This window comes from Daucus carota, chromosome 2 (assembly GCF_001625215.2).
Source record: "Daucus carota subsp. sativus chromosome 2, DH1 v3.0, whole genome shotgun sequence".
Taxonomy (NCBI): Eukaryota; Viridiplantae; Streptophyta; class Magnoliopsida; order Apiales; family Apiaceae; genus Daucus; species Daucus carota.
Window position 1 is genome coordinate 21,942,337 of NC_030382.2, and position 16,461 is coordinate 21,958,797.

The following is a 16,461-nucleotide window of genomic DNA, read 5'->3' on the forward strand; positions in this document are numbered from 1 at the left end:
TCATCAGTTTTTGGAGGACGGGCAAGTACGACAATGGTGGTGAAAATGGATCACCATCAATTGTGTTCTCATTTGAAGGGGAGGAGTATTTTGTTACTCCAGCAACAGTCAGGGCAGCATTCAACCTACCAGAGCTTGACACTGCTTATGTCACTAATGGCGATGCAAATCTAAGGGCCATGATGACTGACTTGGGCTACTATGATTCTCTGGACAAACTGGGCCAATTGAAGCGTCCTGGACTCAGGAAGGAGTGGAGTTTCTTCTTTGATTGCATAACCAGAGCTTTCCAGAAGAAATCTACCAACTGGGATGCAATACCCATGGACATGCTACAAATTGGGTATTCTCTGATCTATTCTACTAATTTCGATTATGGTAGATTAGTTATTAGAAATATTGGTGAAAGAATGAATGAAAATCGTAAAGTTGTTTATTTCTCTCGATTTTGCCAATTATTGTTTAATGCATCTGTTGGAGAGATAGCATTTGATGATGAGATCAGACCTTTTAAGTTGCATAAAAGGGCTTTCAAAGATCTCATCTCTAAAGATGAAAAGAGGCCAGTTCTCAGGACGTTACAAGTTCCAGCTCAAATTAGAGATAGACTGAACATGCCTCCAGCAAATCAACAATCTCCAGTCTCTTCTCAAGCAGCCAGGACACCTGCATCCAAGTCCAAGAGGGCTGCAAAGTCTGATGCAGCCCCCTCTACTGCCAAAAGAACAAGAACCTCTGTTGCTACACATGTTCTGAAACCAAACTCTGATGTGCCAACAAACTCTGATGTGGCAACAAACGCTGATGAGCCAGTAAACTCTGAGGCTCACTTACACTCTGATGCTCCAAACTCTGAGATCCCAGTAAACACTGAAGCTGCTACTCCTCAAAAGCAGAAGAAAAGAAGAAGGCTTGTTGCAGCATATGAATATGATGATCTTGAACCTGCACAAGATGTAAACTCTGAACCACAGATCAGTCCTCCAAAGCCAGCCAGATTCAAAAGAAGGGCTCAAAAGCCTGCAAGGGCAAAAGTCCCAATCACTGAAATCACAGACTTCACAGTTGACGAAGAGCAAACACCATCAAGTCCAGTTGCTGAAGATTCTCAAGCTCTGATGGTGCTTCCTATCCAAGCTGTTCCTCTACAATCTCCTACAGCATCTACTTCATCCTCTGAAGTAGATGAAGAAATAAAGTGTGATGAACCAGTTACAACTGAAGCTGGAGCAAATATGTCTGATCCTCAAACTCCATTATCTGATCATGGTCCAATTCCTCAATCTCCAAAGAAAATTCCAGAGGATGCCATTGTTCATGATACAGCTCCAGAAAACTACAGGTCTGATGTAGTTGATGAATCTGACAGAGTAGCTATGGAAGCTCTACAGTCTCTTGCTCAGACTGGTGAAGATAATGTGGAAGCTCAAGAAAAATCTGCTCAAGATAATGTGGAGAAAGTTGCTGATACTGTTCCTGATGATGACAAAGCAAACTCTGATACTGAGGATGATGACAGTTCAGATACTGACAAGGATGAAAATGATGGAGTTCCTCTGACACAACAAAAGTGGGAGTCTACTAGCCAGTATAATGCCAGGCTACAAACTCTGAACACAGACTCTGAGCCACTTCCCAGGGATCTTCAGGTTGATCCACCAAATGAAGTCTGGGATAAACTCTGGTTGAGCCATCAACATTCTCTGGAGCCACCTAAAGCTGAAGAATTTCTATCTATGGCAGAGAATAAAATTTCAAACTCTGATGTTATGTCAAGCCTCAAAGGCACAATTCTTTATCTGAAGACATTTCATCATGCTCATGCCCAGACATCAAAATCAATAGATGGTCTAAGAACAGAGGTGGCAAATATCAAGGAGACAAATGAACTGGAAAAGAAAAGGACCATGCTACCTCTGAAAGAAAATGTACAGAAGCTAGTAACTGCCAATGAATCTCTGGACAAGAGGATGACCATGATTGAATCTACTCAAGAAAAGATGTCCAAACAGCTTGAAGCCATCCAATCTTCACTTTCTCTGATAACATCCATACTGATTCCTGATGAGGATGATGTCAAAAAGGGGGAGAGAGTAGCTCAAGTCAAATGCAAGTCTACTACTCAAACTCTGAAGAGAAAGAAGAAGGATGATGCTGATGATGCTGATGATTTCACAAAGCACAAGAGATTTCAAGCAGGGACTGGTGGAAGAGTTTCAAACTCTGACAGTCAAAAACAATCTAGGCAAAGCACAAAGTCTGCTCCAACACATAATTTCACATCTGGATCTAAGCAAAGACCAGTGACTGGATCACACAAACCCATGACTGATGAAGAGCTTGCTAGATTGATCTTTGAACAAGAAAATCCAGAAGCTAATTTGGATTTGGAGTTGATTGCTGCAGAGGAAGCTGAGCTGAAAAAGGAACATATTGAAGCCATAAACTCTGGAAAGATCCAAAAGCCTGCAAAGTCAACTGCCAAACCAAAAGAAAAAGGAATATTGATTAAGGAACCTACTGTTGCTGATCAGAGTTTACCAGTCAAAAAGGTATACTCTGAAGATGAATACACTTCCAAGGGTAAAAGCAAAGTAGATGAACATCTGGAGAAAGGCTGGGATAAGAAGAAGTCTACAACCTCTGACAAGGATCAAGTTGTAAAGGAAAAGAAGACAGAAGCTGCAATCTCTGACAAAGCTCATGTTGCAGAACCTCAAAAAGAAAGATTAACCTCTGACAAAGCTCAAGCTGTGTTCAAACCAACAACTACTCCATTGGCTGGATTTGCAAAGCCTAGTCTGATGACTGAGATAAGCTTTGAGAAAGGACCAATTCAACCAATCTTTCATCGTAAAGCAGGAAGAGATAAAGGAGGGCTGGGATCCAAATATGAAAAATTTGATCAGAGTATAGGATCAAGACCAGATGACCCCTCATCTCTATGTGCTCCTAAGACTGGAGCTTTACAAGAAAGAATGGACAAATTAGATTCAGTCCAGTTGGTGAAGAATGACAGAGGAGATAATGTTCTTATCTACTTCATGTCTGATGGAACAGTGTTTAGAGTACTTGAAGCAGATCTCTATGCTAAACACTGGGAAGAATTGAGATATGTATCACACATATTTCAGATAAAGAACAAGTCATGCCAACACATCTCCAACCTGCTCAAAGATCAAATCAGAAGAAAGATGGGTATTACAGGAAACAAGAATGCTGGACCTTTCATTCCTAAATACCTCAATCATAAAGGACAGCTGGTGGAGATGAAGAAAAATTCAGCAAAGATTGAAACAATAGGTGGAATCAGAACTCTTGCATTTAATGAAGAGTCTGATAAAGCTTACAATATCAGGCTGGATAGGGACTTGAAGAAGAACAAGATCTATGATCTCAGAGCTGCAATTTATCAAACTGGAGTTTCAGATCCAGAGCTGAGAGAGATCAAGAGACAAATGATTACAGTGCTTGAAGAAGCTGAAAGAGAACTCCTCAGAGGGTATCTACAGACAACAAATGGTGTCTATGCAGCTAAGGAGTAAAGTATCTGTAAGTTTTAAAAGTTTTCTGTTATATAGTTAAACTCTGTTGCATTTGACTTAAATGTTCTGACATCATCAATTATCTGTTAACTTGCACATAACTTATTTATGCACAAGTTGGGGGAGATTGTTAGATATAATTGATGATTACTAATATTCTTAAAGTTTGTTTTAGAACAGGAATCATCAGAGTTTAAACTGGAAGCTGATCAGAGTTTAGTAAAGTCTGACAGAGTTTAATAAAGTCTGATCAGAGTTTACATAGTCAAGACTCGTCAGAGTTTACACGTGGAAAGAGCTCAGAAGCGGATATACTTCAAGGAAGGATAGAAGCTGAGGAGTGATTTGCTGACTATGGAAACTAAACAGAAAACTGGAGCAATCTTTGATTGATAGATTTATTAGCTGATTTATAGGATATCAAATCAGAGATTGATTTTGTAACTGTGTCTATATAAACACAGATTAGGGTTACTCTATATGAGTTGAGTTATCGAGTACATTGTTAAGAACCCTAGCAGCTCTTAGTGATACAATATAAATCACTGAGAGAGTTTTTGTAACCACATAAGCTTTGTGAATATAACAGTTTATTGCTTTCAATCTCTCATATTGTCTTACTGTGTTACAGATTGTGATCACTATATCATAATATATAGTGAGTTTATAGGACCTAACACAGAGGCAACAGCCTCACCAACAACCACGTTAGCCACTGGCCCACTCGTGGTTCCAAGCACAGTGTTAGCTTGTGCTACCACCTCAGATTTCCTAGCTTTCTCCACCGGACAGTCTTTACTCCAGTGTCCAATCTTCCCCCAAGACCAACATGGCTTGTTTAATTTTGATTTCTCAGCCTTGCCCAAGTCAGTTTTGGCCTTAGTGTTCTCATTCTTAGCGATAGAATTTCTTTTGTGTCCCACGATCACTACTTTGACCTTCGAGGTACCAGTTTTAGGTGGCATCACATGTGCATGTCCTTGTTTGCACTTGTGCTGCTCCCGTATAGAGATTTCTAGCATTAGGTTAGTCCAAGTAATCTTACCCCTTTGCATTTTCAGGGAGAGTGCAAACTCTTCCCAAGACTTACGGAGATTTTCAATCATAGACATAACTAGAACTTCTCAGGAAGGTCCATTCCAGACGTCTTCAAGGCATGCACCAACGTCTCAAACTCATGCACCTGCTCAGTCATGGATTTTGTATCCGCCAGTTTGAAGTGTAGGAATTTAGCCACAACATACTTTTCCAACCCTTGCGAGTCAGTATTGTATGTCAGATCAAGCTTCTCCCACAAGGTCTTAGCACTGTAGGAGTCAGATGAGTAAACATCGAACAAAATATTCGTTAAGGATGCTAATATAACAGCCCGTGGCCACCCCATCCTTTTCCTCCCACATAGCATAGGCCTTCAGGATTTCAGCCTTATCCTGTACCACAACTGGTTTCTCATACTGGAACACTGGCCACAGATCATTAACCGTAAGCCACAGTTTCATCTTTTTCTACTAACGAGAAAAAAAAACTCCCCCACCGAATTTTTCAGGTTACATAATAAGTCGATAGGATGTGGGAAATGATACGTAGTCCAATCGATGTTCACAGGCACGACAATGATCAACGGAGATCAACACCTCAACTCGTCAGAGAGAACAACAATATATGAATGAAAGCTGAGAGAGAAAAAGAGAAGAAGAGGAGGCTACTAGGATTTTTTATATCTTTTGTTCTATGTGTTTTTAATCCTTATATAAGCGAAAACGTAACTACAATATATATATATGTGTGTGTGTGTGTGTGTGTCTATTGTTGGTCCTCGAATGTATTGCAGAAGGGGGGGGGGGATTTTAATGCAATACTGATAAATTTAAATCTTAATTCAACAACAAATCGAAGAATTAATTATATTAGTAAAGTGAGATGCAAACTAAGTTATGAACACTTGTAGTTTAACTTCACTAAATAAATGGTTTATTTATTTTGCTATTTTGCTACAACCTCGAAGAATTAATCTCGAACTTCGTTTCTCAAGGAATACACTTGTGTTTCACTCCCTTGGTGTTCTCTCTGTTTGATCTCTCTGTTTTTGCACTTACTCTACTCAAGATCGGTTCCTATACTTATTGTTGATAGAGGAATTTGGTAATTAACAAAGATGAGGTTCATGGCCGGAATCAAGATCTACGATGGTGGTTTTGGCTGCTGGAGTGCGGTGGTTGTGTGTTTTAGGGGGTGGCTGAGATTAGGGTTTTGAGGTGGTCTCACGTGCTCTCAACTCATGATCCCCCAATGTGCCTACGTACCCCTATATTTATAGGGGATCAAGCCGTATGTAGTTCTATTGAACCAAGACTCCTAGTTTGATCAGGACTAGGACTCTTGGGGATAAGACCAACCCCGAGGTGGTGACTTATCTCTTAGACGTCTAACACCTTCAGAATCCTACTCCAGTTAGAATTAAGCCGTGAGGCCAACTACCTCAGACACCTAGTCCAAGTACATCACGGATACGGCATCATCTACACTACGAGAGATGACACTAACCGCTACTTTTCGTATCATGGAGGAGACGTCTGGTAGAGCCGTGACCAATTCTTTGAGGTGTAGGGACGCGCCCTTCCCCCTTAGTGAAGGTTCTCACTAAGAGGTCAGACAAGTAAGGAGCCAAGTTACACGATCGTCTCAGTCCCCCAATGAGGGCTAACTCACCAGAATACAGGACCCAGACATATGATCGGCCTTCATGTCACCCCTGAGGGCCTTCAACAATCATGATCACCTCAAGCCCCCGCACGAGGACAACCCGGCAGATAGCAGGATTGAGGATTATAGATCACGCCCGGACGTAACCCGGGAACTACCAGATGAGCCTGATAACTACCAAATGAGCTTGGTAACTAGTCTTCATATCCCTCGGAAGGGTTGTCTTCAACATCCCCCGGAGAGGTAGGTCTTCATATCCCCCGGAGGGGTGGTCTTCGTCTCCCTCGGAAGGGTCTTCACTGGGACTCACTCATCGTCACACACAATTATTTTACCTGTGTGCGCGACCCTTGAGGGGGCGCCCTTAGTCTTCGTTGTCTTGTCCCATCGATCATTCCAGCAACACATCAGACAGGTCCTTCTTCCACATGAGGTCGCGCCCACGGGGACACCCCGTTAAAGGCGCGCCCTTGGTCTTCATCTCATGGTCAACTTCTTACAAGGGTCGCGCCCCTCGGTCTCCTCGGAAGAGGGCCCGCCCTCCTCCAACACCATGACCAATTTTGGTCATAACAGGGTGGACGGAGGGTCGGTCACGTCCTTCCATCAACATTCTCAAGTAAGGCATCCCTCCTTATGACTCGGAGGACACATCTTCTTCACGCAAACTCGGCGGATTAGTCATGCCATGGAGGGTTGCGCCCTTTCGTTCAGATTAGAGTCTTCAAGGGTCGGTCGCGTCCTTCCTTTGTAAGCAGGAGGGCGCATCCCGATACCTCATATAGGACTCTTAGTCCAATTCATGTCTTACTTAGTTAAACCAAGTACATACCCGGCCCAACAAGGACCTAGCCAAATTTGGCTATAACAAGTACTCCCCAAATTTTCTTGATATTTGAGATATCAGGGGAATTTTTACTCCGTACCACACATCCTCCTCCGAGAGTGCGTCCGCGCATAGACGTGCGACGTAAGCCATTTCTATTCCTCGACATTTCAAGGTGCAGGCTGTGCACAGGCCTTGCAAGTATATAATGTCGGTGTCTTTGATCATTATAGCAAAGTTGCTAAGAATGAGGCTGGCGCATCTTTATGGTGTGTTCATAAGTAATGAGCAATCTTTATGTAGATAAAAGAAAATAGGGGACGCGACCTATCTGTCGTTGACAGCGGCGCAGCTTCGATTATTCCTTCCAAAGGACACATTTAACCATAATATCCGCGCCAATGAACTTCAACAAAAGAAGGGCGCGCCTTCGCGGTGCGAAGGTTTGTGGCTATTTTTCAGCCTTAGTGTGTCGATGGTACCTAGGAATAGTAAATATAAGGCGCGACTTACAGAATGGAGCTGCCTTGTTATAACATGACCCCTTTTTTTATCTTTTTTAAAGAATTGCGTAAGCAGAGGGCGCGGCCGATGGCGCTGCCTTACTTTCAATATTTCTTTTCTTCCAAGGACTGTATAAGCAGAGGGAGCAACCTTACTTGTAATGTGGGCTCTTTTGATCTTTTCCAAGGATTAAGCAGAGGGCGCGGCCGTTGGCGCAGCCTTACTTTTTCACGCGTGAATCACTTGCTTAAGAAAATCAAGAGGACCACTCCCCAGTGCATACATCATCCCATATGGGGCATCACGAATCTTATCGTGGTTTAAAAATTCCGGTGCATCGCACGGGTCCCAGAGCTTATAGATCAATGGGGAATCAATAGATAAAGTGTTATCCAGAGCATATCATGGATATACAAGATCCAGATCGTATCATGGATGCGCAAGTATAATGTCCAGAGCGTTTCATGGATGCGCAAGTATAATGTCCAGAGCGTGTCATGGATATGTAAATAATCATAGCATCCAGAGTAGATCGTGGATGACATCCAGAGTGTATCATGGATGGTTAAAATTCCAAGTACCTAGAGCTGGTCATGGATAATTAGGTAGACCTTTGAAAGGCCTTAAGTGTATCATGATCAAAGACCTTGCAGGTATCATGCTACATTCCTATAGAACGGAGGGCGCACCCTCATCAATATGGAAAGCTCCTTTAGCATGTCGGAGTTGACTTGCACTCAATCATGTATACGACTTAGTAGTGATGGTCAGTGTTACCTCATGACGCGCCCTGTTAGGGGAAGGCGCGTCCTCGAAAAAATCAACCCTGGGAACATGACTTTGGAACCTGGGGCGCGCCCCATTAGGAGAAGGCACGTCTTTGAAGCATCTTCCTTCTCGACATTTTTATCCTGGGGGCGCGCCCTCATGCGCTTCCTCAAGTGATGAGTACTCCCGAGAGGGCGCGCCCTAGGGAGGGACGTGACCTCTTCAAGACTATTGAGCTCCTTCCTGCGTATGTTTGTCTTCACAAAAAATCATATGAAGCAATTAATGCATCAGACATACCTGAGGGCGCGCCCCGTCAGAGGGAGGCGCGCAATTCGCTCTCTGATAGAATACTGGTTGGATATGGCGTACCCCTTTATGAGGGCGCGCTTTGTTAGAGGAAGGCGAGACTATTCCTCACCTCAAAGAGGTGCATTCCTCATAACGGTAATTGAACACCACCTTACCTGTGAATTTATTCATGTAGTAGTCTTAGGGAACCAAATACTAAGGGGATTTAGTATTTACCTGAAGGCGCGCCCGGTCAGGGAAAGGCGCGCACCCTTTCGACTCTTCGAGCTAGGTTCCATCTGAATAGCTCGCCCCTCGTAACTTTCCTTTTCATATCATCACATGTGGTTAGGCCTTCAAAATGCACCTCTCGCGAACCTCGAATCATTTGCTCTGGGGAGGGTACGCCCCTTCAGAAAACCTTTGTGACTTCCAAGGAGGTGATCTCCTTCTCGTAAAGGCTCAAACCACAACAGACTTGCTAGTAATAACATGTGAAAACGTTGTGAGAATCATACCTGGAGGTGCGCCCTGTCAGGGGGAGGTGTACCCTGTCAGGGGGAGGCATACCCTCTTTAGAGGTGTTAGGGCTTACGGTGGTAGTTGGACACCACATCACCTGGAGGTGTACCCTGTCAGGGGGAGGTGTACCCTGTCAGGGGGAGGCGTACCCTTCGAACGCGTCAGGTCTCTGAAAATCACATCCTTCGACGACTCCCCGGTCCAAAAAACCCTACTTGCAAATTAGTTTACCTCCTAGAATTTCGTTGATGATCGTCCTCCTTCAAACTCCCGATGGAGATATCATCCTTTTGAGGAGATGTAGATGAAAATCTCCTCTTCTCTTGTGCTCTAGCCATCGCCCTGCCGGAAAACACTCCTCCTCTATGTGCGAATCTCCATCGTGTGACATCTCTATGCGTGAATCTCTACGTGCGGATCTCCGTCGTGTGACATCTCTTCCTCCTAAGATGAAGATCTTGAATAGCCCTCCTTCTAGCGCCAATTTGTTGATAGAGGAATTTGGTAATCAACAAAGATGAGGTTCATGGCCGGAAACAAGATCAACGACGGTGGTTTTGGCTGCCGGAGTGCGGTGGTTGTGTGTTTTAGGGGGTGGCTGAGATTAGGGTTTTGAGTTGGTCTCACGTGCTCTCAACTCATGATCCGCCAATGTGCCTACATACCCTTATATTTATAGGGGATCAAGTCGTACGTAGTTCTATTGAACCAAGACTCCTAGTTTGATCAGCACTAGGACTCTTGGGTATAAGACCAACCCTGAGGTGGTGACTTATCTCTTAGACGTCTAACGCCTTCAGAATCCTACTCCAGTTAGAATTAAGCCTTGAGGCCAACTACCTCAGACTCCAAGTCCAAGTAAATCACGGATACAGCATCATCTCCACTACGAGAGAGGACATTAACCGCTACTTTTTGTAGCATGGAGGAGACGTCTGGTAGAGCCGTGACCAATTCCTTGAGGTGTAGGGACGCGCCCTTCCCTCTTAGTGAAGGTTCTCACTAAGAGGTCAGACAAGTAAAGAGCCAAGTTACACGATCGTCTCAGTCCCCCAATGAGTGCTAACTCACCAGAATACAGGACCCAGACATATGATCGGCCTTCATGTCACCCCGGAGGGCCTTCAACAATCATGATCACCTCAAGGCCCCGCACGAGGACAACCCGGCAGATAGCAGGATTGAGGATTATAGATCACGCCCGGACGTAACCCCAGAACTACCAGATGAGCCTGATAACTACCAAATGAGCTTGGTAACTAGTCTTCATATCCCTCGCAAGGGTTGTCACTGGGACTCACTCATCCTCACACACAATGATTTTACTTGTGGACGCGACCCCTGAGGGCGCACCCTTAGTCTTCGTTGTCTTGTCCCATCGATCATTCCAGCAACACATCAGACAGAACCTTCTTCCACATGAGGTCGCGCCCCCGGGGACACCCCATTAAAGGCGCGCCCTTGGTCTTCATCTCATGGTCAACTTCTTACAAGGGTCGCGCCCCTCGGTCTCCTCCGAAGAGGGCGCGCCCTCCTCTAACACCATGACCAATTTTGGTCATAACAGGGTGGACGGAGGGTCGGTCGCGTCCTTCCATCAACATTATCAAGTAAGGCGTTCCTCCTTCTGACTCGGAGGATGCGTCTTCTTCACGCAAACTCGGCGGATTAGTCACGCCATGGAGGGCTGCGCCCTTCCGTTCAAATTGGAGTCTTCAAGGGTCGGTCGCGTCCTTCCTTTGTAAGCAGGAGGGCGCGTCCCGATACCTCATATAGGACTCTTAGTCCAATTCATGTCTTACTTAGTTAAACCAAGTACATACCCGGCCCAACAAGGACCTAGCCAAATTTGGCTATAACACTTATATTAGTGTTTAACCTTACTTGGGCACCACGGGTTTTGTAGATCTATAAAGTAATCTTTTGCTTTGGCGGCTACTTTACAGATCATAGCCCATATGCCATTCCTAAAGTGCATTTCTATAGTTGTTACATTGTATGAAAAGCAACCTCGGAACATTCGATTTTGAGTAACTTAGAGGTGAACAAAAGTGACTTTGTCTCCTTTCCAGGTAGCTATCCACGACTTTGTGTATTCTTGAGTTACAAGCTGTAGGCTTGATAGGTTTGCTACAAAACATCTTTCTACAGCATTCCTAGGATTGAACATCTTTATCTGCCACAGGATTTGACTTGATGTGGAATCAAATCTAATCCAAGATCTTCAGCGACAGTGACATAGGGACATCAGAACTTGCTGTCAAAACAATGATAGAGATGACTCTGGCTTCCTGAATACGCTTTAGGTAGGAACGCCAATGTTCTGTTGTCATGCGAGCAGAAACTTGCTGTCTGCGAAGTTTCAGCCAAAGTTTCTGTCGAACAAAACTTGCTGTCGAGACTTTGCAACTGTCTGCCTTGTGTAGTACTACTGTCAAACATCTTGACAGTAGCAGTTTTTTAATTTTGTTGTCATTTGTCTTTGCGCCTTGGGGCATGAACAATTCCGAATTGAACTTCTTCCAAATATGATCATTACATTTCTGACAGAGATAAAACTATACTACAAAGACATACTCTGGCTGTGACAGTATGTTCTACTTAGATAAATCTAAGTACATAAAAATGTTAAGTTGACTGCTGTCTATCACCCATAATATATATATAATTAAATATTATTTTGATCTAATTAATTTTAATAAAAAAAATATTCACCCGAATCTATTACGATCTTATGTGATGGAATAATTTATATATATATAATATACAAAGATTACGATTAATATTCACAATAAAATAATATTAAATCAATAATTATTTTAATTCCATATGATGATAAAATTCCTCAGGCCGCCTCTCTTACGTGAGACGCCGAGACATTCGCCCTTCGACCCGACCCGTGTCGTGTTGTGACGTGCTGAAACAAGAGGACACACGATAATATCAAGCACACCCACGTAGAGAACACACTAAACATGTACCCTAACACACTTTAGTAGTTGTACGGTACATTTGCATGTGAGGTAATATGACGCCACCAACCTCCCATTATCAAATCCATATGCGATTCAACATGCTACATTTCGAGCAATCCCATTACACACTTTAATCTAGTCTTTTCAACTAACTTTATCTGTGGAATATAATAAGAAAATATCTTAGATCCAAACATGAAAGTTTAAGTTCTCATAATAACGAACAACTTCCAACCGTTGGTTTCCGAAAATTACATCAACATTTTATTAAAAATATGTCTCAAACTTTTCATTTTCTAATAATTTGAAAATTATATGAAAGTAATTTGGGGGCTCAACCTTTAATATCGGTGAAACTGCAATTGCAACTTCGAGCAATGTGAAATCACATGAAAGGTTTTGGAAGACATTGTAGAGTGGTATATACTGTATTGAATGATAATCAAGTGTTCAATGTTGAAAACATGACAAGACGGGGTAAAACACATTTATTGAATTTCGCCACCAATAGATACATTCAAGACATACGACCAGCTTTCACTTGATTTGTTTCGTGTTCTCCTGTTTGTGATCGCGTAGCTAAACATATTTTTAAAAATAATGATTCGTTTCTTGAAAAAAAATGAATAAATCTATTTTTTTAATAAATACTTTTTTTATTAAATAAAAATATAATATAAAACAGTTCCTTAACATTTATATCTAAATAATTATAAACATAAAAAATTTTCAAATAAATAAGCACTTAAATTATATATAAAGAAAAGAGCTGTGTCAAACCGGGCCTTTATGTGTTGTATATTTATATAACAAGCTGCTCGTTGCGGCGGCCTATAAAAATTATATTAATGATTTAATATTAATATTTGTAAAATAAAATAATTTTGTGCATGTCTATAAAAACTATATTAACGTTTCAAAATTCTTGAAAATTAGAATAATAGAAAGGAGTGATGTGAGAGGTATCACCTACACGCACCTCGCTTCTCCACCATATACAAATTAAATCATATAAAAATTAACAACAAGCAACATGTTCGATGAACAAAACAAATATTATAAAGAATAATCAAAAGACATACATCACTAATAATTAATTTGTTAATATCACCCCGACAATATCATGTCAAGACTATATTTTTTTCCCTGTTTCAATTTGTCGACTCCCACATAGCGATCTATAACTACTTTTGCTTGCAACAATCTTTATTTTTTAATACTATATAAACAGCCTTCACTTAATATCGTTGCAGAAAAGCGGCACCACCGAGTTAAAAATCAAACAATAGAACTATCACCAGAGAGAGGTAGAGTTGTGATATTGAGAGAGGAGGTTGTGTTTAGATGATCCAAAATCTTACAATCTATAAGGGTATTTATAGGTGCGGAGAGACTTGTGTTCTACTCTTTCCTATAATTAAATAATCTGAAACAAAATCGGATTAAAACTTTTAAACTACTATATTCCATAAATAATTTGAAACAAAATCAGATTCTGAAACTTGCTTCTAATATACCCGAAACTCAAAAAGGTAGTTTGTGCTACTCTTTTCCACAATTAAATAATCTGAAACAAAATCAGATTAAAACTTTCAAACTACTATATTCCATTAATAATCTGAAACAAAATCACATTCTGAAACTTGCTTCTAATATACCCGAAACTAATAAAGGTAGTTCTAATTTTTGATATTTTTCATCCAAAAATTCCAGAAAATTAGAAAAATAGAACGTAGCGATGTGAGAGGCGCCACCTACACGCCCCCGCTTCTCCTTTATATAAGTATATTGATGATTGATTAATTGATTGAATGTTAAATTATCATAACATAATATGATAAGTAATTCTTCTATTTAATGAATACAATATAATATTTTCACTAGAAAATTTTATATATATAGCTGTTTGTTACATCTATTTTATTCGAGAAAATGTGTAAACAAAATACGTATAATTACATATGACATAGTAAATAATGTGTAAATTATAGTTTCTCCCAAAAATAATTATATAAATATCTGTTCGTTCTTTGAACAAAGAGAAAGTTGTCTATTTGTTGTTTGGTGATTTTTGTTGCGCTGCATCTATTTTTCTAAGATAGCGTGTGATTTTTTTATTGACCTAGTTAGAGCATCTTGGAGGAAAATATGTACAATGATTGCGTCAACTGATTAGCTATATGTTGCAGGACTATAATTATTTTCATCTTTTAAACGGTTCATCATTAGAAATTTAGAATACGTTAAACTTATTTTCAAAACCAGTCATATAAGGATGACTGAAAAATCTGACCTGAATGGATACCCGATTGTTTCGATCCGAATGGATTTCATAGCACCTGATATTTTGGATTTGAATTTGGATTTGGATTTGATTTTTAGATCCGAACGAGTTTGGATTTTGGATTTGGATATTAGGTATTCCGTATCGAAACCCGACCCGAAATCCAAATCCGATCCGAAACCGATCCAAACCTGAAACCCGAAAAAATATCCAAATATCCAGATCTACACACACACACACACACACACACACATATATATATATATATATATATATATATATATATATAGACTAGTGATCAAATACAAACTAAGAACCTCCTATTTTACACTATCTACGCACCCCATTTGCATGACCCATTATCCAACCACCTATCTCGATCCCGACCACCACCCTGCCACCCCTCCACTCAGCCCCACTAGTCGGCAAATTTGCTAATAAATTCGCTGATCGCTGCTATATATTTTAGTGATATTCGGTTCAGAAATTAGTGATTACTGCTTTAGAAATTAGTGATCACTACTTCAGAAATTAGTGAAATAAAGAGAACAGAGAACAGAATATGGACAGAATCTGGTCATTCGCTATTTTTTGATGATCGAATATATTGATGTTATTTGATGGTTGTAGCAGTTTTGGTAGTATATATTGGATGATTGTGATGATATATATAGATTGTATGTGTATATATAAGGTGTATATATGTAGATGAGTGAGTAGTTTTTAGTTTGTATTTTAGCTTGGTTTGTATTGGAGTAGGACTCTATATATATATGTATATATGTATATGTATATGTGTGTGTTTTTATCTTACTCCAGTACAAAATCCTTACTGTAAAAACGTACAAACCAGTGATTATGACAATAATATTTAGTGATTAGCATATTTTAATTTAACAAATACATACATACATCCATCACACCGCCACCACAATCACCTCCAATCACCACCACCATGACCACCCCACCCACCACCACCACGACTGTCCAGCGCCACTCTCTCTCTCTCTCTCTCCACCATCCACCACCAACCACCACTGCCCAGCGCCTCTCTCTCTCTCACCACCACCCACCACCTACCACCACCAACCACCACCCACCACCACCACCACCACCACCACTGCTAGCGGCTCTCTCTCTCTGATTGTTCCCTCACCGATTAGTGTTATACACACACAAACACACACATTCACCACTGCTTTTCTCATCTCCCTCAATCGTGTCTCTATCCCTCAATCGTGTTTTTAGCACTGCCCTTGCGCCGGCGTCGCGGCTGCCGCCGGCCGCGCTGCACCACCACTCGACTATGCCGCCCCATAAGTGCTCCCCTCCCCTTATCTCTCCATCAGACCCTCCTGGTAGATTTAGTGATTATGTTCAATCATTTAGTGATTGTGTTCAAGTCATTTAGTGATTGTTTGTACGTTTGTACACTAAGGTGTTTGTATTTGAGCACTTGCCTATATATATATATATATATATATATATATATATGTACTCGTTGTTTAAGTTGTTATTTTTGTGTTGGTTATTATAAACCCAATGATTGTACAGTGCAGCAGAAGAGATTTTTCTAGTGTGGGCAAAGACATCCTTCTTTGTATCATTTCTTTCAATTTTAAATAAACTAAATTCTGTTTATAATATATAAAGGTAAAGTGTGAATGTGTATATTATTTGGTGATAGTGTCTTTTTTTTGTTTAACTAACTAATTACTTTAAAATTTCATACTCCATATAGTGAGGATTTGTGTTTTAAAATATTAAATACGGTTTGAGATTTTATTAATGTGTAATGCTTTATTATTAGTGTAGTTTAATTTTACATATAATGAAATTCATGGGCGGAAAAATCAAATATAATATTTTTATAGTACTACTTATATTTCGAGATACGGATTTCGGATAAACCCGAACAAACCCGAACCCGATCCAAAACCCGTCGATTTGGATTTGGATTTGGATTTTAAAAATAATTTGGATTTGGATTTGGATATATCAGATATCCGAACTGATCAGACCCGTTGTCATCCCTACAGTCAT

At 40.8% G+C, this 16,461-nt stretch overlaps 1 protein-coding gene across 1 annotated transcript; it reads left to right on the forward strand.

Annotated features, from left to right (window-relative positions):
- The first annotated feature begins 614 nt into the window (after positions 1 to 614).
- LOC135150446 (uncharacterized) lies at positions 615 to 4,197 on the forward strand. The gene is made up of 4 exons (XM_064086749.1): positions 615 to 812; positions 897 to 1,121; positions 1,404 to 1,550; positions 4,177 to 4,197. Exons 1-4 carry the CDS (start codon positions 615 to 617, stop codon positions 4,195 to 4,197), a joined length of 591 nt encoding a protein of 196 aa, XP_063942819.1.
- Positions 4,198 to 16,461: the final 12,264 nt, after the last annotated feature.